General features: G+C 48.5%; 1 protein-coding gene across 1 annotated transcript in view; it reads right to left on the bottom strand.

The window, feature by feature from the left end:
- Positions 1–3,508: 3,508 nt before the first annotated feature.
- The window catches only part of SEC14L2 (SEC14 like lipid binding 2), a 31,399-nt gene continuing 13,991 nt past the window's right edge, over positions 3,509–20,916 (bottom strand). The window contains exons 3-12 of the mRNA XM_077307967.1: positions 20,145–20,188; positions 19,117–19,176; positions 18,813–19,001; positions 16,975–17,070; positions 15,873–15,933; positions 15,690–15,773; positions 10,419–10,525; positions 9,227–9,366; positions 6,924–7,093; positions 3,509–5,145 (exon numbers count right to left, since the gene is read on the bottom strand). Of these exons, the coding sequence (XP_077164082.1) occupies positions 4,997–5,145; positions 6,924–7,093; positions 9,227–9,366; positions 10,419–10,525; positions 15,690–15,773; positions 15,873–15,933; positions 16,975–17,070; positions 18,813–19,001; positions 19,117–19,176; positions 20,145–20,188 (1,100 nt within the window). The 3' untranslated portion in view covers positions 3,509–4,996. The remainder of the gene's footprint in view (positions 5,146–6,923; positions 7,094–9,226; positions 9,367–10,418; positions 10,526–15,689; positions 15,774–15,872; positions 15,934–16,974; positions 17,071–18,812; positions 19,002–19,116; positions 19,177–20,144; positions 20,189–20,916) is intronic.

The following is a 20,916-nucleotide window of genomic DNA, read 5'->3' as shown; positions in this document are numbered from 1 at the left end:
TACATCAGTGATCCCCAACATGGTGCCCACTAATGGATTTCCTGGCACCTTTCCCAAAGCAAAGACTCAGTTGTAATTTTTCTCCATCTTGCTGCAATTCTTCCCAAGAGCCCACGAGGGGTCACCTGCAGGGAGGCTCGGCTGTCAGCTCTGGGTTCGGAAATACCTGGAGATTTGGGGGAGGGGAGGGGCCTCAGCAGGGTATAATGCCATAGAATCCAACCTCCATCCTTGGTTGTCTGGAAATTAACTAATAGTAGATGAACACCAGGTGCCACCTGGAGGTTGGCAGCCCTAGGGAGCTACCATCCAGAGGGTAGGAGGAGGGTAGGAGGTTGGCAGCCCTAGGGAGCTACCATGCCTCTATGATTGGAGGATGCTACCTTGGGACCTTCCCTCCTGTGATTGGCTGCAGCCCTAGACCATGTTGGGGGGGGCACCCACACCCCCTTCTCCAAATTCCAGAAGTGCTCAGGCTCTGCCGGATTGTGGACCTAAGGGCTGTGCCTACTGCTCTTTATAACCATGCAGGTGCTTGCCTGCATGCTGATAAGTGAAGCTGGCGTTCTACAGCCTTTGATGCATGCACCTGACCTTGTTTTTGCTGAAATCACCTTCCTCAGATCCAAGCTGGAAGAGGCAACGTTCTACTTAATGCACCACTTGGATTATGACAAGCCAAAACTTTGTCCTCCCTTAAGTGGTGCACTTAATGCCCGAAATTTTGACTCTCAGACTTGGTGCACATTTGTAAAAGATCAAGAAGGTGGAATCCTGAGGTTGCGAACAGAGGGGGAGGATTATTTTTTTCAGCAAGCTTATCTATGGTAAACACAACTTTTAAAAATGCGATACAAATAGATAACTAGCAGAGAAGGGGAATCTCAACCCCAATTTGCTTGTGTGAGCAAAGCCATCCAAAATAATTCTTGCTTCCATTTTAATTCACACATTCGGGTGCCAGCACTGAAGTACAATCAAGCGCGGCATAATCAAACCATGACCAGGATGTATATGCAAAGCAGGCCTCCCTACTGGTCAGCTGAATGTGTGAATGCCCTCTCCTGAAACATCCTGCAGGTCAGGGGATGTGAAAGAGTTCTGTCTGCAGCGTTATAGCTGTAGTGGCCTATTCACACATGCAAGCACTCACTGCTGCCTTTGTAAGCTGGTAAATGTTTGAAATGAACCCGCCTGCAAGGCAAAGACTGGATTCCCAGTCCCAGAAGACTGCTACTTCATAATCCTGACGGGACTGGAAAATCCCTTCCTTTTCTCAGGGATAGTTAAACTGCGGCCCTCCAGATGTCCATGGACTACAATTCCCATGAGCCTCTGCCAGCATTTGCTGGCAGGGGCTCATGGGAATTGTAGTCCATGGACATCTGGAGGGTTGCCGTTTGACTACCCCTGCTAGCACATTCAACCCAGCTTGCTAGAAGTGTCTGAGCACAGCTTTAAAATCAGAGCCTTCAAATGAGGAAGGTGGATGTGCAAGAAGAATTTAGGAAGATGAGCATCGGACTGAGAAGTACAACTGAAATGAGAGGGAACACGAGCATTAAAGCGCTGTTCGACTTCTTGTTTATGGACAGACGCAATTGCCACCACTGGATGGCGACCTCGTACCGCCATCGAGCATGGATAATCAATTGTCACTTTAAAGGTGACCTCCTTTTGGCTGGCCCAGCAAAGTCAGCAAGCGGCCACATGATCTATACGATCGGGTTGCACAGACTTCACTTGGAATATGGAATAAAGCTGAGATTTTAAAAACCCACTCTAATGCTACTGTGTTATATTTGAGGGCCCTGCATTGTTAATTGCATTCCCTCTTTATTTTGTAGGTGGGAAAGCCCTGAGCTGAAAAGGGAGTTGGCTCTTCTTTGACTCTCAACCTGCCTTACTGGTTTTCCTAGAGATCTGCAGTTTCTAGGTAGCTGCAATGCAAACAAAAGGTCTAAGGATCAGCTTTGCTTGTGGAAGAGGCGGCCTGCCTTAAACTCTTCAGCCGTTGTTCCCATCAAGCATCATCCAGGCATGGGTTTTTTGGTCTGTCCTGTCTCCCGTACTTCCCGTTTTGGAGTATGCAGCGTGTGCCCAATTCAGATATCCCAATAAACCATCGCTAGACTGGAAATCACAGTTGGAAACAGTGTGCTGTTGAGAGAGGGCTCCCCTTTATTCCAAACACTTGTTCTCTTATCTGACTTTTAGCCCGCCTCTCCCGCAAGCCGCTTGTGGCAGGTAATAAAGATCCCATAAAACCCACCCATATAACTCCAGGATGCCTGGCGGCTAACAGGAGCCCTCCTCCCCCTCTCCCATTCCGCCTGGGGGGTAGTGAGGAGTGGCCCCATGACTTGACCCAGCCCAGGAGGGACCCCTGATCTTACCCACCCGGGCCTCAGCCCAAGACCTGGTGAAACACGCACCGCGAAACTGTGATAGCTCTGTCAGGGCCTTCAGCTCTCCCAGGAGCTCATTCCACCGGGTCGGGGCCAGGACTGAAAAGGCCCTGACCCTGATGGAAGCCTGGCAAACTTCCTTTGGGCCAGGGATCTTGCACTGTTTACATGCGTACACTGGAGAACTTCCTGATTGTTCCTTCTGGGTAAGAGCTTTGATTCCCACTGCCCCTTTCTACCCTTCACAGCACCTTCAATCTACCATTTGAGGTGACTGCCTGAGATTACAACAAATTAAACAAACCCGTCGATGAGTCACTGTTTCAGCATCATTTTTGGGTTGTTGTAAGAAATGCCATACACAGTGAGGGTCCCTCTGTAAGGTTTGGCCGGGGCTTTTGAAATAGGGGCCAGGATAAGCACAGGCAACAGTGATGGGGGGAGAGCAATGACATCTAGGACAGGGGTAGTCAACCTGTGGTCCTCCAGATGTTCATGGACTACAATTCCCATGAGCCCCTGCCAGCAAATGCTGGCAGGGGCTCATGGGAATTGTAGTCCATGAACATCTGGAGGACCACAAGTTGACTACTCCTGATCTAGGAGATACAGAAGAGGTAGGGGATAAATGCTATTTCCCCTCACCCACGGTTTCTCCTGAGCCGGCTCTCCAACCACCACAGTAATAATAAACTGCTTGGCCTTGCGTAGATGATAAAAGGTGCACAATGAGGCCACCTTCCAGCCAAGGAAAGGTTCTTTATCGGCTGAAGGGAAAAAAAAGCGGGGGGAGCCCCAAACTCAGCCGGATTCTGGGCCCCAGGAAATACGCAATAACATTAGCAGCTGCGTAAGATTTCAAGGGGAAAGGGAAGTGAGAAGAGTGAGCCTGCTGGAGTGCATGACCAGTTAGCAAAATTTGGAGGGATGATGGAGGGTTAGGGAGATCTTCCAACCATTCACCCCCCTTCCTGCAATCCTTTGTGAGCCTCTTACCTATGGTAAACACAACCCTCTTGCCTATGGTAAACACAAGTACCAACTCTCCCCCCCTGGGAGACGCCCACTTTGGACGGCCAGGCCCATAGACAAGACCAGCATGACAAGACATCAATTTATTAATATTTCTAGTGTTTGAATTAGAGGAAACAACCCCAATAAAAACAGAGGCATACAAAGTGCTTCGTTGCTCCTGGAAAGTCCAGTGAGGGCAAGGCATCCCCTAGATCCGCGGCAAAGTTAAGGGCCGGTGGCAGAGCCGGACTTTAAGCACTCCAGGAGCTCCCCAACTTGGTTAGGGACTCCGAGCTGCCTCAAAGGTGCCCTAAAGAAGGAGCTGGGCAGGCGAACGGCCTCCTCTTCCTCTCGATCTCTAGAGCTTGTGGGCAGGTGCAACAGAACCAAATTGAGTTTTGCCAGTGACAACAAAGGAGCAGCCAGGGGCCGTTGTGCAAACTGCTTGCGTATCTCCGGTGAGGTTTTTGTACATTCAGCGTCAGCGCAGGGCAGGATGGCAGTCAGCAGACCTTTGGATTCGACTTCGGGACTAGACTGCTGCTGATAAGTCTTGCTGGGCAAGTAAACAAGGCCAGGAACTTAGCTGTGGAAGGCAGTTGGCTGGCAACAGAACCACGGGGTGGGACACTCAGCTGCCTTCTGTCTCAGCTGCAAAACCAGCAGGGGTGCCGAGCCCCTGGCAGGCCACCGTAGGTGGCTGGCGAATGGCACAGATTCTGCAGACCCGTTTTGGAAACTGAAGGGAAAAGGGCTTCGGTGCGTAGCGTGTAATTAACCGGTGGGACTCACTGCTGCAGGAGGCGGCAATGGGCTCTAGCTTAGCTGTGCGATCCTTTAAAAAGGCCCAGAGAGGACTGCTGAGACACCCAGTTATGGCTAACAAAAAGGAACCTCCGTGTTCAGAGGCAGTAAACTAGCGAGTAAGGTTGGCGTCTTCATGCTTTGCACACAGGCTTCCAAGAGGCATCTGGTTCTAGGGTTGTGCGCTCCGGCACACTTTGGTGAGCATGAGGTGCCCAGCGTCAGCCGGCGCCTGCACACAAGTGCAGAGCCACCGCTGCCCCTCCCCTCCGTGGCACTGGCCACCTTGGGCTTTGGTGCTCGCCGAAGCAGCCGAAGTGCACCAGAGTGCACAACCCTATCTGGCTCCTGCTCTTCGATTCCCTCTCCCCCTTCCTTTTATCTGGGTCTAAAGATCTAAAGCATCGTGTGAATGCAGAGGCAAGCGAGCCCCGCTGTTTCTCACCAGGCCTGTGCCAGTTTACGCTGGCCGAGGGGATGGCTCTATAATGGCGAATCTCCAATGGCTTTGCCTTGTCTGTCCCCCTGCGGCCACAGAGGTGGGGAGATCGGTCATTTCACGCAGCACGTGGGGCTGGAAGGGAATACCACTTTGGCCGGTCCTGCTGCTCCAAGGCAAGATTACCCCCATTAGCCCCCCCCAACCCCAAATTACCTCCCCAGAGCTCACTCTGCTGCTTCACCCTGCAACCACCCTATCACCATCAGCACTTCAAATAGGTTGGAGAGAGGCAACTGGGACTTTTTGTGCATGGACGGGACCAGTTCAGTCAGGCATGGTTAAGTTTGAGCTCCTTGGGTTGGTCTTCCAGGTCCTGGAACTGCTCTTCGGATTTCTTGTCCGGTAGTAGCACCTCCACTGTGTAGCTGATTTTCTTGGAATGGATGTAGCTGTATGTGTTGTCAAATCTCAGGACATCTGCAGGGATTGGGGGGGGGGAGTAGAAGTGAGGGGAGAGAGAGAGAGAGACCACATAGTAGAGCATTATGTAAACAAAATCAGGTTGTCTTTTTATCTTTATACAAAGTCTGGTAAACAGGGCTGATTCTGCACTTTTTTTTCCCGCTGTGGATCCTGCTTAATTTAGATCGATTTGAACCCGGGTCTTTCTCCTCCCCCCCCCCATTAAAACAGAAAACCTTCTGCATTTGATTGGGGAAGATCAGAGCAGGGTGGGGAATGGTGGTCATGAAGCTGAACTACTTTGCCTGAACTGGCGGGGGGAGGGGACAGGTGACTCCAGCCAGCACTAGTGCTTTATTCCTTCACTTTTGACTCCCGAGCCATCAAAAGCCTCTCAGAGAACAAGGCAAATCTCTGCTGAGAGGAGTATGGGCTTATGGAGTGCAGTCACTTTAAACAGGGAGGGAATCCTTGCAACTGGGAACCAGGAAGTCTTTGAACTGACGCCCTGGCCAATCAGGAAAGACTGCTTTGCTACGTCAGCGTTGCAGGCATGGAGCAGTACGTTAATTCACAAAAAGGAGAAAGCTACACTTATACTGGTGGTGGTTTTTCAAATATCGAAGCTTATATTCACTCCTGGATATTGCAAGGTCACCGTGGATCAATCATGTATGTTGCAGATTGAAAAATTTAAAGCGTACCAAATCAAAATAGAAATCTATTTCAGTGTAGATAGGAGGGATTTATTTGGCCTGGGAGTGGATATAAAGCCCCGTGCAGACTCGACCCAGGACTATGTGCCACTGAGCGTGTATAGAACGCCTCAGAACACAGAGTTTGCAGGGCATAGATGAAAGTCTTTATGGTAGACCCGGGGGGGGGGGGTGAGGATACCAATACAAGCAAGAAGGAACCTAGACACAAATTTCTTCTCAACAAGTGCAGATTTTTAAAAAGTCCCTTGCCTATCCAGGACTATGGGATTCTGTATCAAACCCATTCTCAGGCTGTCTGCCTAAAAATGGGAGCAGTTACACAAACACTGTGCTGCTCACACAGCAGTGTGGAGGGGGGAGGAATGGACAGGCAGTAATTTGATTTAGGATTCGCTAGTCCTCCCTGGGATAAGGATGCCTTCTGGGTAATCCAGGAAACCCCAAGATCTGGGGTCAGAAAACTACCCCTAGATCAAATGAGAGCTCCAGCCAGTGTGCAGAGCTGAATGCCAGGATTTACAAAGCATGCCCAAATATGTTGGACAGAAGTTACATGTTGCAGCATAGCATTATAGAAGGCTAAAATTAAATGGCATGAGATACAATTCCCATGAAATGGCAGCACAGAGCAGGTTTATGCAAGAACAGGACCTGAAGGGACTCATGCGTATTCTGCTTTCTATCTAGCCATTGGCTGCTCCTGGGCTCCTGGCTGCCACCATAGTCTTTGCGCACCACTTTAGGTTTCTATGGTAACCTAGAAAAACGCCTGAATGCTAAGTAGGTCTCCTTATGTAGCATTTGTGTATGTGCAGACTTTGTAAGACTTTTGGAGGATTTCACTGCAAAACTACCCCCCCCCCCAAAAAAAAATACAGGTCTTTCTGTAATACTGAGGGTTTCTCCAGGATTGCCAAATGCTGTGGGACAGTCTATGCTGGCTCCAGTGTGTGGACTTGATGATAAACAGTAGGGGCAGCCCTTGCCCGTTAGGTGAAGCGATGTCCCGGACAACTGTTCTCTCCCTCCAGGACCGGAAAGAAGAACCCACCAGTAGAAACCAGTCATACTTACACACGCCAGCCTCTGAGCAGGTGAGGGAACCATCTTCAGGCACCAAGTGGGCATTGTAGCGTTGGTTGGTATACACTTCAGTCATCTCCCCAGCATGCTGACGGGATCCAGCTTTGGTTTTCAAGTAGATGCCAAATCCTATGTCAGCCCCTTCGGACATGAACTGCCACCTGCGAGACAGGAAAAGGGAAGTTCTGGAGGGGAGAAGTGCCCACTCATTTGTGCAGTTCCCCTACCCCGGTCTGAAGCAAATCAGGCCTAGCCAACCATACAGATCTCAAAGGGCAGAGTCCAGTAGCACCTTTAAGACCAACAAAGATTTATTCAAGGCGTGAGGTTTCGAGTGCAAGCGCTCTTCCTCAGACCATGAACTTCCATTATGACAGTGGGAATATAAAGCCAAAATTAATTCTGTTAAATTAGTAAACTGTGTCACACATCCAAATAGAGCCATATGATAATTCTTTGCCGAAACAGCCAAACAGTCCCCTCAAATTCAGTTGTAGTTCACAAAAACATAGGAGAAATAAAACTGTCTATGTCAGTAATCTGAGCCTCTTTGTGGCACAGAGTGGTAAGGCAGCAGAAATGCAGTCTGAAGCTCTGCCCATGAGGCTGGGAGTTCAATCCCAACCAGCCGGCTCAAGGTCGACTCAGCCTTCCATCCTTCCGAGGTCGGTAAAATGAGTACCCAGCTTGCTGGGGGGTAAACAGTAATGACTGGGGAAGGCAATGGCAAACCACCCTGTATTGAGTCTGCCATGAAAATGCTAGAGGGCGTCACCCCAAGGGTCAGACATGACCCAGTGCTTGCACACGGGATACCTTTACCTATGTCAGTAATCAGTGGCTCCCACCGCACCATTTGTTGCTGGCCCCATCTGTCTCCATACAAGTGTGAAACATTCCTGCAGTTGAATTGCTGCACTGGCAACTATCTCATGCCAAGACCAGGGAGTTGAACTCGTTTAGTCTGACGAAGAGTGCTTGCAATCAATAAAATGTCGAACCCCCCCCCCAATGGCCAATGGAAGGGGTGGGAAGCAGAGGGGCCCTGGGTGGGCATGTGCACAACTATGCTTCCCAACCGTATTCTGCACAACTGAACCACTTCTGTGGTTTCTTGAAGCCTGAAGGATGTTTCTCAATGGTAAAAAAGTTCAGAAAAGGCTGGGATAAATAGTGCTCCCCACTACCCTTACAGGTTAAGAAAATGGCACGGAGGGAGAGGCTTAAGGCCCCTCTCCCTACACAACCACAGTCCCAATCAGAATCAGGCTCCCCCATGCTTGGGAACAGAGGTTCTAGCCCAGCACCTGCAGTCTCATCAGAAGTCCTCAGGATGGACTCAGAAAGATGAAAGAAGTGCCTTAGGAGGAAGCAGTGAGGGTGGGTATGTTGTGCTCAGAGAACAAAGCCTTAATCTATTTAAGTGGTGGATGCAAGAGCCGGCGTAGTATTGTTGTTCTGGTCCTGATTGTAGATAAATGCCCACACAGCCATAGTACATACTGGCTGTTCCTGAGTCATCCCCTGTCTCTCAGCCTATCCTACCCCCCAAGGCTGCAAGGCTAAAGAAAGGGAGAGAGAGTCACGGAAGCTGCATTGAGAGCCGCGTAGGAAAGGCAGGCAAAAAAAAAATTAAGCTCACTAGTTCCCAATAGACGCAATACTTGGGCTCCCACCTCCCTGTAATGCAGGATTTCTCAACCAGGGTTTCGTGAAACCCTAGGGTTTTTTGACAGCCCTGGGAAGGGTTTCCCGAATGAGAGTTAATTAATTTTTAAAGTATATTTTGAAATGTTGAAAACATATATCGGGTGATATGATCATATATGGTCATCTTGACCCAACCCCCACCCCCACCCCAAATGCCCAATGATGGGCCTGGAGAGGGAGTGACGGGGAGGGGCTCTGGGTGGGTGTGAACACAGCTCCCCAACCGTATTCTGCACCATCACTCCGCTTCTGGGGTTTCTCAAAGCCCAAGGAAAGTTTCAGGAGGTTCTCAATGGTAAAAAAGTTGAGAAAGACTGGTGCTATGGTTTGCTACGGATTTTTTTTCTATGAACATTAATGCGGGGTTTTGGAGGTACGTTTGCTGTGGTTTAAAATGCAGGCCACTGCAGTACAAAAGTGGGGGGCTGGATGGGTGAGTGAAGGGTGTTAGGCTTGGATGGCAACTGGACCCTAGAAGAGTACATTCCCCCCTCTCTCTCTCCCCCGCCTATGGCAATTGGACACTAGAAGAGTACATTCCGCCCTCCCCTCTCCTTCTCCCACTCCCCCCGCCCCCGGCTTACCTGAGGACACAGCTCGGGAAGAGGATCTCATATTCCACCTGGTGGGAGGATCCCCTGCTCACCATCACCGAGTGATCGTACTTCTGTTTCAGCTGGTCCTGGACGTAGTACTTCTTGGGGATGTCCCCGCCATAGTTTAGCTAAACGAGAGAGCGTGTTAGCGGCCGTGCAAATTGAAACACCAGAAGGAAACAAAAACACTGGAACCAAAATCCACTCGAGAGCTTCCTCCACTGCTCTTCCCCACCCCCTTCCCCCGTGCCTCGGTGGATGCTGAGGTCTCTCATCTCCATAATGCACTTTCAGTGTGCTTTGGCAGCTGGATTTTCCTGTGCGGAACACCAAAATCTACTTAAGTGCATTGAAAGTGCATTATCTATTGCAGGGGTAGTCAAACTGCGGCCCTCCAGATGTCCATGGACTACAATTCCCATGAGCCCCTGCCAGCGAATGCTCATGGGAATTGTAGTCCATGGACATCTGGAGGGCTGCAGTTTGACTACCCCTGATCTATTGTGTGCAGAATAGGCCCTATTCAGGTCACAGATACTGCTGGCTAGAATTTCATCCAAAGAAATGAAGCAACACATGTCAAAAAAGAAAAGAAAAAAGAATTAACAAACATAGACAACTCCAAGTATGCAACACATACTTTTCATGCATTCTTGGAAAGTTCATTTTTTAAAATATGTTCTTATTATTGTCCTGATATATTTTTAACAGATAGTTTAGCGATACGGTTGGAAGATAACTGTCAATTTTCCTCTCTTTTATTTTTGACATAGGTATAGATCGTCCTGAGGAAGCTCAGTGCGAAATGTGTAGGGCTTATTATTTATACTGAAATAAAACAGTCTTCTCAATGCACTTTCGTGTTTGTTTGTTTTTCTTTGTTTCTTTGCTCCCTTTTTTCCTGCTTGCAGAACCTTCCCAAATTATAGAGCCAGGTGATCAGGCATACAGCTCCAGGACTTATTCCATTCCTTAAGTTTAGCTGACATCTTGCTTTTTTCCTTGTGGCACACACCCGCTTCCTGCCCTATTCCTTACCCAGCCCAACAGTATTCCCTACCCAGCCCTTCTTCGCTAGTGCACAAACCTGCTTTGGCTTTTCCTCCAGAATAAAAATGCAGACCATCAGCATTTCTTAACTGGAGGCCACAACCCCATAAGACCTCAGGAGTGTCCATACCTTACTCCTACATTTCGGGTCCCCGTCTGGGTCAGTGAGCGTTCCCCCATATTCAACAGGGAGTTGGTCAGGTTCAATGTTTTTGTTCAAAACCTCCTTCCAGTTAGCTACAGGGGGAAAAGTAAGAGGGTTACCCGTTTCTAAAAGCAGAATCGTTTTCTGTTCATCACAGGATTTCTCCTGAAAAAACTTCCAATTTGCATGTTTAAGTGCCAAAGGCCTGGCATTTACGATAACGAGATTAAAAAAAAACATAATTAATAAATGCAACAACTAGAATTGAGTTTCCGCTGCTCTGTGATCACCAAAATTGGGTCAACATCATCATCTAGAACAGCCATAAGGGTAGAGCAGGATTCCTAGTGACTCTGCAGCCTCTTAAGCACTTTATCCTTCCACAGTTGTTCAGCACTCCCCTTCGTTTTATCCCCACAGCTTGATGCAGAGGTTCAAATGGGTAGCCGTGTTGGTCTGAAGTAGCACAATAAAATCAGAGTCCAGTAGCACAACAAAGATTTATTCAGGGCCTGAGCTTTTGAGTGCAAGCACTCTTCGTCCGACTATGAACTCCTTACATGACAGAGGTTGAGGCTGAGAGCAGTTTGTGAGTGGGGCAAGGTCACCCAGCAGGCTCCCGTGACAGAGTGGGAATTCGAAACTCGATCTCCCACATGCTAGGACAACACCCTAACCATTATACCGCGCTGGCTCTCGTGGCAGTGAACAGAAGGAAACAAATCATTACAAGTAGCCAGAAAGATACGCATCTCCCGCAGTGCCATAACTTAAGCAAGATGCAGATTTTGTTTTTGTTTTTAAAGAAAAGAGCAGTTTGTGCCCAGCGGTGCCTAAAATTTGTTCTGAGCCATTTGCTCCTAATTAGGATACAGAAGCTAGAGGAGAGGCTCCCTGCCCTACTGTGGAACTAAGAAGCACAGAGACCACAGAGAGACCATCGTGTTGGTTTTCCACAGTTTTGGCCGCCAAGAGCATGCTGAAGGAATAATGTTCCAGTTGTCTGTTTCAGGAACCCAAATACCTTGGGCTTTCTCAGTGTGATATGTAACGTGCAAGGTGAAGACTAGAAGCAGCATGGACGAAAGGGCCAGTGCAGTCCTCTCTTGGGAGACCACCTCAGGGACAAGAGAGCCAGTTTGGTGTGGTTAGGAGGGCGGACTTCTAATCTGGCATGCCAGGTTCGATTCTGCACTCCCCTACATACAGCCAGCTGGGTGACCTTGGGCTCGCCACAGCACTGAGAAAGCTGTTCTGAATGAGCAGTGATATCAGGGCTCTCTCAGCCTCAACTCCCTCACAGGGTGTCTGTTGTGGGGAGAAGAAAGGGAAGGCGAATGTTTGAAACTCCTTCAGGAAGAGAACAGCGGCATCTAACAACCAACTCTTCTTAAGTAATCTCAGGGCTCTCTCAGCCTCAGCCACCTCACAGGGTGTCTGTTGTGGGGAGAGGAAAGGGAAGGCGACTGTAAGCTGCTTTGAGACTCCTTCATGTAGAGAAAAGTGGCATATAAGAACCAACTCTATTTCTTCTGGTATTCTGGCTGATTGAAGCACAGCTCACTCCCAACTCCCACTGGCCGGGGAAGTGACTTGCACCTCGCCCCCAGCAGGTTTTCTACCCTTTGCCTGATTTTCTAACCTTTGCCTGATTTTCTTTCAATCCAATGCAGCGGGTTACTGTGTTTGCATGGATCCTGCTGATCCACAATAAAAGGCACTGATGCTCCTTCACAGGCCTCCCTTCTGGGCAGGTAGCTAGACTCTTTATAGACTTGCCTGAGAAGGGGAGACTGGGTACGCCATTATTAAATTGTCACTTAAAAAAAATTAAATCTACATATATGACGACTGAAAATCAACGCAGGGGCCTCCGAGTGGCGCCCACCAACAGCTTTCCTGGCACCCACTACAATGTGGGTGGGGCTAGATGCAGTTTTTGTCCAACAGGGTTTTGATTGGTTGCACAGATTAAAAGACATCCTGCTAAACATAGCATCTGCATAAAATGTTGAAAAGGTTACTATTAGAATTACAGTCTTTGACTTTGCTTTGCCTTTTACACCTGCCGTTTTGTGACTGTGCCCACCACGCTGTGTCAGAAATCCAAAGGTGTCCATGGACTCCAAGAGGCTGGGGACCTTTGGGCAGATGGGCCATTAAGGCCACCTGGAAATGTCCCTATGAGCTGAGGGCCTGGTGAGCCAAGTGAGAAGAAGGCCTCGGCCTGTTTGAGATGGTCCTCTTGGCTGCCACTGTGGGAAGCCAGCAACCCTCACCCTGTGCAAGGCAGGTAGAGAGCTACAAGCTGGCTGCACAGGTCCTTGTGGAATAGGTAATCAGAAAGCATGATCAGAGAGCCAGCTTTGGCTCTCTTCTTCCCAGGCCCAGTTTTGCTTCCCAGTCTGCCCCTGCTTGGAGGTCAACCTAGCTTTTATAAGATTGTCAGTAGCATTTTACAAAGCTGCTTGTCAACCAGGCCATTTGTTTGTATTGCGCTAGACCTAAACAAAGGAGAAGAGTTGGTTTTTATGCCCCACTTTGCACTGCCCGAAGGAGTCTCAAAGCAGCTTCCGATGGCCTTCCCTTCCTCTCCCCACAAGAGGCACCCTGTGAGATAGGTGAGGCTGAGAGAGCTTCTGACAGGACTGCTCAGTCAGAACAGTTTTATCAGTACTGTGACCAGCTTGCCAGGTTAGAAGTCACTGCCCTTAACCACTACAATGGTTTTAAAAAGTATTGCCACCCGATATTCAAGTGGTCACTAACAGTGCAATCCTATGAATCCTTTCCTGGGTGGAAATTCCACTGACGAAACCTGAGTCAGATTACATTTTACTTAATGTCTCTATAAATAAGCACCTGCCTTTTTTTAAAAAAAAAGAGGAGGGGAGAAATACTTCACAGAAGGGGTCTGAAATGTTTTTGTAGGGGGAATGGAATATCACTTCTCCTTGTGGCTGCTGTCCTGCTCCCTTCCACTTGGGGAATCTGGGTATAAGTGGCTGAGTGCAGATTTCTTGAATGGGTCCATTCATGCTGTCCAGACTACAGAGAGAGTCCTTGCTGTGGCAATTACAAGCCCAAACAAAAGCCTGGAAGGAGAACATCGGCCAAGAAACCGTTTGGGAGTGCTTAATTTGTCCTCCAGAGCAAGAGACAAATTTGGATAGAAGACAAGCCACACACCCCCACACCCCCATTCCAGGAAGGAATTTCCTGCGGCCAGTCCTGCACAGTGGGGAATGATTCACAGATCAATCTGCTGTTTCTGTTTTTTTTTAAAAGCACTTCTCAAGAAGGCATAAAGGTGCTGAGTTGTAGAACAGAATCCAGAAGTCTGGACTGAGATCTTGCAAATGCAAAATTATCTGGCTTGTACCCTTTAGAATACGCTTTATCAGACTTTGATTCTACACACTGTGTAGACTGCCAAAGGGGGGAGATTGCTTGTGTTGATCCAGCTTACGTGGGCCCAGTTCAAAAGCCAGCAAAAATAAATGCAGGTTAATTGCAGGTTAAGATGTCTGAGTCGTGCAGTTCCAGGTTGGATGCAAGAACCAAAAGTTTATTCTTCCATAAGGGAAAAGGAGGGAGGGAGCTACGGCTCAATACAAATAATAAATAATGGAAAAAGTTAACAATGACAACGTGCAGGGTCCCAGATTCAATCCTTGGAATTGCTCCTGGAGAGCAGCAACCAGCCAAAGTAATAGACCAGGAATTCCCAACCAGGGGTCCACACATCCCTGGGGGTCCACGGGAGCTCCGGAGGGGGTCCGTGGCCTTTCCCTTCCTGACTTATTGGACTTGGCCACGAGCTTGGCAACTGGCTGCTTCCATTGCCCTGCCCCCCTTCCCGAGTGTGATTGAGTTGGTTTCTGCACCTGGGAGGGAACGGAGCCTTCATGCCTCCTCCTGGCTTAATTCTCCTCCTGTCTCTCCCTCCCTCAGTCCTCCTCGGGCCTGCCTGTTAACATGGGTGCTCATGTCACTTCTGGGGGTGTGACTGGGCTCCTCGAAACCTGAAAAATTACTTTAGGGGCTCCTCCAAGGCCAAAAGGGTGACAAAGGCTGTTATAGACACTGAGCCAGGTGCACCAGTGGTCCAGCTCAGGAAGCCGCAGCTTCTTGGGTCTGCTCTTGTTGATCTTGTAGAACAGGCACAAGACCCAGGGTTTAGCTTGGACTCCTCCCTCTCCTTTGCTCTCACCACCATCCTGATATTCAACTGGCCATTCACAGTGTGATGCTAAGAACAAGTAATCCCCACCAACCAGACCCGAGTAGGATTTTGAGAAGACCCACTTTGGATTGTACTGTTGCAAAAAATACGATCTTCTCCCTCCGGTCCCTCTTTGGCTTATACACCAGAAATCCTTTATATGGATTTTAGCTTCTGAGTCTTCTAGTGCAGACCCCTTTGCTTCCATCCAGCACTACGACACCAAAATCATTCATCTTTCTTGGCCTCTTGGCCATTCACAACGCTCGGGTGCCTGCACCGGCCTCTTCCTTACTTCAGGACCCAACTCAATGTTCTCACTCTTACCTTCAAAGCCCTCTGTGGCCTTGCCCACCCCATCCTGACCCAGCACTCTCTGTGGAATTCATTCCTTTGCCATCTGCCTCCAGCCAAGGTTCTCCCCCACACACACACACACACAATGGTTCTGCCCCTTCTCCCTTGCTTCTTTTTATACCTGGAGCTCCCTCCCAGGATACCAAAGTGATAACTCCTCTCTTAGTTCTTTTCATAGAATCATAGAATAGTAGAGTTGGAAGGGACATCATGGGTCATCTAGTCCAACCCCCTGCACTATGCAGGACACTCACATCCCAATCGCTCATCTACTGTAATCTGCCACCCCTTTGCCTTCACAGAATCAGCCGTCAGATGGCTATCTAGCCTCTGTTTAAAAATTTCAACAGATGGAGAACCCACCACCTCCCAAGGGAGCCTTTTGAATTTGTTCAAAACATACCTTTCCTGCAAATCCTTTTGGTACCATTCTTTCCTCTCATCCCTTACTGGGGCAAAACCCTGCAGCTCAGATAAGCCTGTATTCTTTCTCTTTTTATCCCTGCCTCCTCCTCTTTCTCCTCCCCTGTTCCCTCTGCTGCACGCTTCTCAGGGTGGGGAATTCCTTCCCTGTTGTTTGTACCAAGCCATTCACGGTAAAGGGGCTACAACAATTGTATCCATAACGGTAGAGGACAATGCTAGAAAATAACCAGCAAAGCTGAGTTACTCACATCCCAGGATCACGATCTTCTTGCGAGTATCTTCGCTGAGTAAGTGTTTCACCAGGTTGTAAGCCACAGGGAAGAGCCTGGGAGCTGCAACACAGGTAAGAAGCATGCCAAGATGTAATGTTGCAATGACCGCCATGGACATTTTCAAAGCCGATGCAGAACGCATGGGAAAGCAGTGCTCACCTTTGATGACAAAAATACGCCTCAAGGACTCGGGATAATTCTCTTCAAACATGGCGAGAAGCTGTAAGTGCAAGGAGACAAAATCAAGAGGGGAATATTATTAACTTGAAATATTTCCTTGCCCTTTTTCTTCTAAGAAGAAGAAGAAGAAGAAAAGTTGGTTCTTATATGCTGCTTTTCCCTACCCGAAGGAGGCTCAAAGCGGCTTACAGTTGCCTTCCCCTTCCTCTCCCCACAACAGACACCCTGTGAGGTGGGTGAGGCTGAGAGAGCCCTGATATCACTGCTCGGTCAGAACTGCTCTATCAGGGCTATGGTGAGCCCAAGGTCACCCAGCTGGTTGCATGTGGCGGAGCACAGAATCGAACCCGGCATGCCAGATTAGAAGTCCACCCTCCTAACCTCTACACCAAACTGGCCAGCCTTTCTCAAATTTTTACCACTGAGAAACCCCTGGAACAATAGTGGTACAATCGTACAGAGCTTCCAGCTAGGGCCCCTCCCCTTCCCAACCCCTCCAGACCTATCATCGGCCATTTGGAGCGAGAGGTGCAGGCTGGCATGACCATATATGCTAATTTCACGTGATAAATGTTTAACACATTTCAAAAATATATTTAAAAATTATTTAACTCCCACCCAATCAGCAAAACCCTTCCTGGGCTGTCAAGAATCTCCAGGGTTCCACGAAACCCTGGTTAAGAAAGCCCGCTCTAAGCACATCCAAAGTGGCTTATAAAAGAAATACATGTCCTTATGAAGAACTGAGAGAAAGAGGAAATTTCTCCATACTCCTCAAATGAGTTTTGTTCTCTATAAGATCTCAGGTCTTGACAGTGGTTCTCAACCTAGGGATCGCAACCCCATTTGGGTTTGCCTGGGCCCTTCTTCGGGGTCTAATCTCTTTCCTCCATTCCCTCCCCGCAACTAACTCTGCTAGATTTCTATATCGGGGGCAATCAGGAGATTCTCCGCCTGCACTCTGTCTCCTCCAGTGCTCCTCCAACACACTGCACCCATATTTAAAGTAGAGTGAGCAGGAGCCTGTTGAGCCAGTGCACTGGATAAGGGAGCGACTCCACGTGCCCCCCACCAGACTCACCTCTCCGTAGGCTTCCACGGCTGGCTTCCAGAGGTGCTTCAGGCCTAGCCCTTCAAAGTCATAGATCATTGTGATGGTTTCAATCTTCCTCCCCAGCTAAAAAGGAAGAAATAGTGTTGGGAGCAAAGAAGGACAAAAAACATCAGCCCCAGGTCTTATTCACCATTCTACAGGTTGGAATGTTCTGTTTTGCCTTTTGGGACATGCAAGCTTTCCCAAGACAACAACAGCTTCTCGGGGCTAGTTTGGGTGGGGGAAATAGGAGAGGAGGGGGCAGGCTTAAGCACTTTTTCCAAATTTAAATTGGGTCCTTGCATATCTCCAAAGGATGTTCTGCACGTGGGACTGCCTGGTCTATTCAAAGCCTGGCTTTGTCACGCGTGATTAAGCCCTTAAAATAAGAGCCACAACCTCCAAAGTGTACAAGTCAGCTTCAAAATTTCATGAATATCTAAAAAATAAGTCATTGGATACAAATTTAAACAATCCTTCCCTGCTATCTTTCCTGAATCTCTAATCCAACACAGATCGCCAATAATCTGAAAGGGTTGACACATGAACACAAAAATCTAGAGTAAATGCAGAATAAAACCCACGACGCTCTTCTTTGCTAATTAACTGGGGGCCACTCTTGAAGTTATACTAGTGACAACTGCAGATTATCTACAAGGGCCCATGTGCGCAAGGATACAGCAAAGACTTTTTAAGCAACAAGGGGAATGGCTTGCCACATTACACCAAGGTTTGATCCTGCCCAGCATCCAGTCTGCAACTCTGGCCATCTAGATGCCCTTGGGAAGGCTGAAAGCAGAGCGCAGAGTCAATAACCTTCCTATGTTCTTCCCCACCCAGTATAACACCCCTCTACACGGAGGTTACATTGAGCAACTATGGCCAGCATCAGCTCACAGATTCACAAGGGGGAAGAGTCTAAACTTTGTTTTAAGGCAACCTGAGCTAGCGGCTGCCACCAATTCTTGTGGCAGGGAGATTCCTTCCGAATATCACAGGAGCAGATGACCCCCTTTGGAATCAATGCTAAGAGCCGTCAGGAGAGTGTCTATTTTAAGGAGCAGCACTTTTGATGTGCAGTTTCAATGACTTGCTGGTTTTTAAAATCTGATTGTTTTAACCCGTGCTGGAACCCGATCTGAGCAACCAGGAAGGGTGGGATATATAAGAATAAAGCTGGGTTTTTTTTTAAATCGTCATTATTTATCAGTTGAACAGCATGATGAAATAGGATGGTCTCTGATCAGGAGTTCTCCTCGTTGTACCTATTTTCACAAACCTTCACCTGGTCATTGCCCTCTGAGATGAGCTACTGTACCTTTTCCCTCTCTTCGGTTTGCAGTTTTGTTTTTGTAGTATTTTTTAAGTGAAAAAGAGAGGAAGAGGGAGGAGAAGAAGGACCACCTTGCTGGGTCAGGCCGTTCGGCCCCTCATTTACTGCAGAGGGCATCCGGAAGTCCCAACAAGCTGGAGCCCCAAGGCCAAAGCCTTCCCCTGCTGTCCTCAGCCAACATAATACTGCTAAATACGGAGATTCCAGTTAAGCGATATTAGTACAAGTAAAGGACCTCTCCTCCACGAATTTCTCTGATCTCCTGTGAAAAGCATATACTCTATCACTATATCCTGTGGCAGTGAGTTCCCCATTAATAAAAAAACATGGGGGTGAGATACTGGAAGTCATTAAAATGGAGTTTCTTGCCATCAGCTGGTGTGGGGGGGGGATGAGAAGGCTGGAAATTTTTGGTTTATCCCTTAACAAAAAGAGCAATATTCTAATGACAGTGCTACAAACTCCACTCTTGGCACGCCGGACATCGTCTTACCAGCTTTGTCTGTTGGTCACACACTTTCCGGATCTTCTCACAGTCCTTGAACTTCTTCTTGAGCAAATCTTGCTTGGAAGCGGACAAGAGGATCCCTTTGGCATCGAGAGGCCCGATGATTTCATACCAGACAGGACAACCATTCCGGTCAAAACCACAGTGTCCCCCAGTCATGTATTTCTCAATAACCTGGGAGTGGTGAAGAAAACAGAACACAGTCTGATAAAAGGATTCGGATCGCTGGACGAAATCCAGCACTGGTTGGCACTCATGAGCCCCAAATGCCTAAGCATCAGGAACTGACCTCTGGAGCTGTCCATTCAAAGATGTGCTCGCTGTTCATGTGTTTCCGTAGCGCAACATGCTGTTTTAAAACAAACCGAAGAGGACACGGATGTCAGAGAGGGCAATGGATCAGGTCTTGCAGGAGGGTGGAATACACAAAGGGGACCTATAGGAATTCATAACAAGTAGCATCTCAAACCACCGGTCCTTTCTCTGCTCCGCTACTCGGAGCGCCGGCAGCTTCTCCCCTTTACCTGCTTCCTGCTCACCTGCAACTTTATCCCCTGTGCTTCCTTGCCCTCCCCCATTCTAGCTTCTGCTTCCTTCTCTATCTTCAGCTTCTATTTCCCCTGTTTGCTTCCCTGGGACCGTTTACGCACTGGAGGTTTCATGCCGGGCTACAGGCTGGAGTTTTAGTCGTGGCAGGTTGCCCCACCTCTTCCGTCACCCACATGGGGGAGCATTTGGCCCGGTGCACTTCATCCACCCCCGATTTGTGTTCTTGCACGGAAGCTGGGGCAGTGAAGTTCCCAGTGCATAAATGGTCTGTGATTTGCTCTTTTCTCATGTTTCTTGTCTTTCCTGCCTGCCAGCTTGTTTCTCCCCCAACTCCTTTCCAGTCTCAAATGTGAAGCTGCAGCAGAGGCATTCTTTTCTCCCGATGGAAGTACAAAGCACATGCTGCAAATGCAGTCCTGACCAGTGATGGACAAAACCACATATTCAGAATACCAGGTGCAAATTCTGAATCTACATTCAGAATTCAGCACAGTGAGAACATGCTGGCAAATCACAACTGCAGAAACAGAGATAAAGAGAAACTGCATTCTGTTTTCTGAGTCTTTATAAAACCAAGACAACATAAGCTCAGAGATTGATATACTCCACATGTTCACATGTTTCTATAACTGCAGAAATTTTAGTTAGCCATATATCTGAGAACTCTTAACTGGGATTGGCAGAGGGAGGGCCTTATTCTAAAATGGGCATCCCATTGGAAGGCAGATGGCAGGAGGAAACCGGGGAGAATACTTAAAAATCTCTTACCTTCCGGAGCATAGCTTCAGATTTTTGGAGATCAAAACATCTGGCTGCAATAAAATCACCAGGGATTAGAGAGCTAGTTTAGAATTCTACTCTCCCCCCCCCCCCCACAAACACACACACACACACAAAGTAAAGATTAAGAAATTAACTAGCAATAGCATAGGGACTGTATCGCTCCCGTCTTGTTCCATCTATTCTGGCTTCTCGTTTGCTCTCAGGTTCAGTTCAAGGAGCTGGTACTTTTAAAGTCTGATACAGCCGGGGACCAACATACTGTAAGGACCACCTCCTCCCATAAGAGCCTCTTGTGGCGCAGAGTGGTAAGGCAGCCGCCTGAAAGCTTTGCCCATGAGGTTGGGAGTTCAATCCCAGCAGCCGGCTCAGGGTTGACTCAGCCTTCCATCATTCCGAGGTCGGTAAAATGAGTACCCAGCTTGTTGGGGGGTAAACGGTCATGACTGGGGAAGGCACTGGCAAACCACCCCGTATTGAGTCTGCCATGAAAACGCTAGAGGGCGTCACCCCAAGGGTCAGACATGACTCGGTGCTTGCACAGGGGATACCTTTACCTTTTTACAGCCAGGGACCAACATACTGTAAGGACCACCTCCTCCCATACAAACCTACCTGTATGCTCAGGTCATATTTGGAGGCCCTGTTTCATTTGCCCCACAATCTGAATACAGACAGGTGGCAACCTGAGAAAGGGCCTTCTTGGTGGTACCAAAAATTTGGAATTTCCTCTCCAGGGTGATTTGTCTGCCTCCCTCTC

This window comes from Paroedura picta, chromosome 13, assembly GCF_049243985.1.
Source record: "Paroedura picta isolate Pp20150507F chromosome 13, Ppicta_v3.0, whole genome shotgun sequence".
In the NCBI taxonomy this organism is placed as follows: Eukaryota; Metazoa; Chordata; class Lepidosauria; order Squamata; family Gekkonidae; genus Paroedura; species Paroedura picta.
The sequence above is the reverse complement of the archived record's forward strand: the minus strand, read 5'-3'. Positions and strand labels throughout refer to the sequence as shown.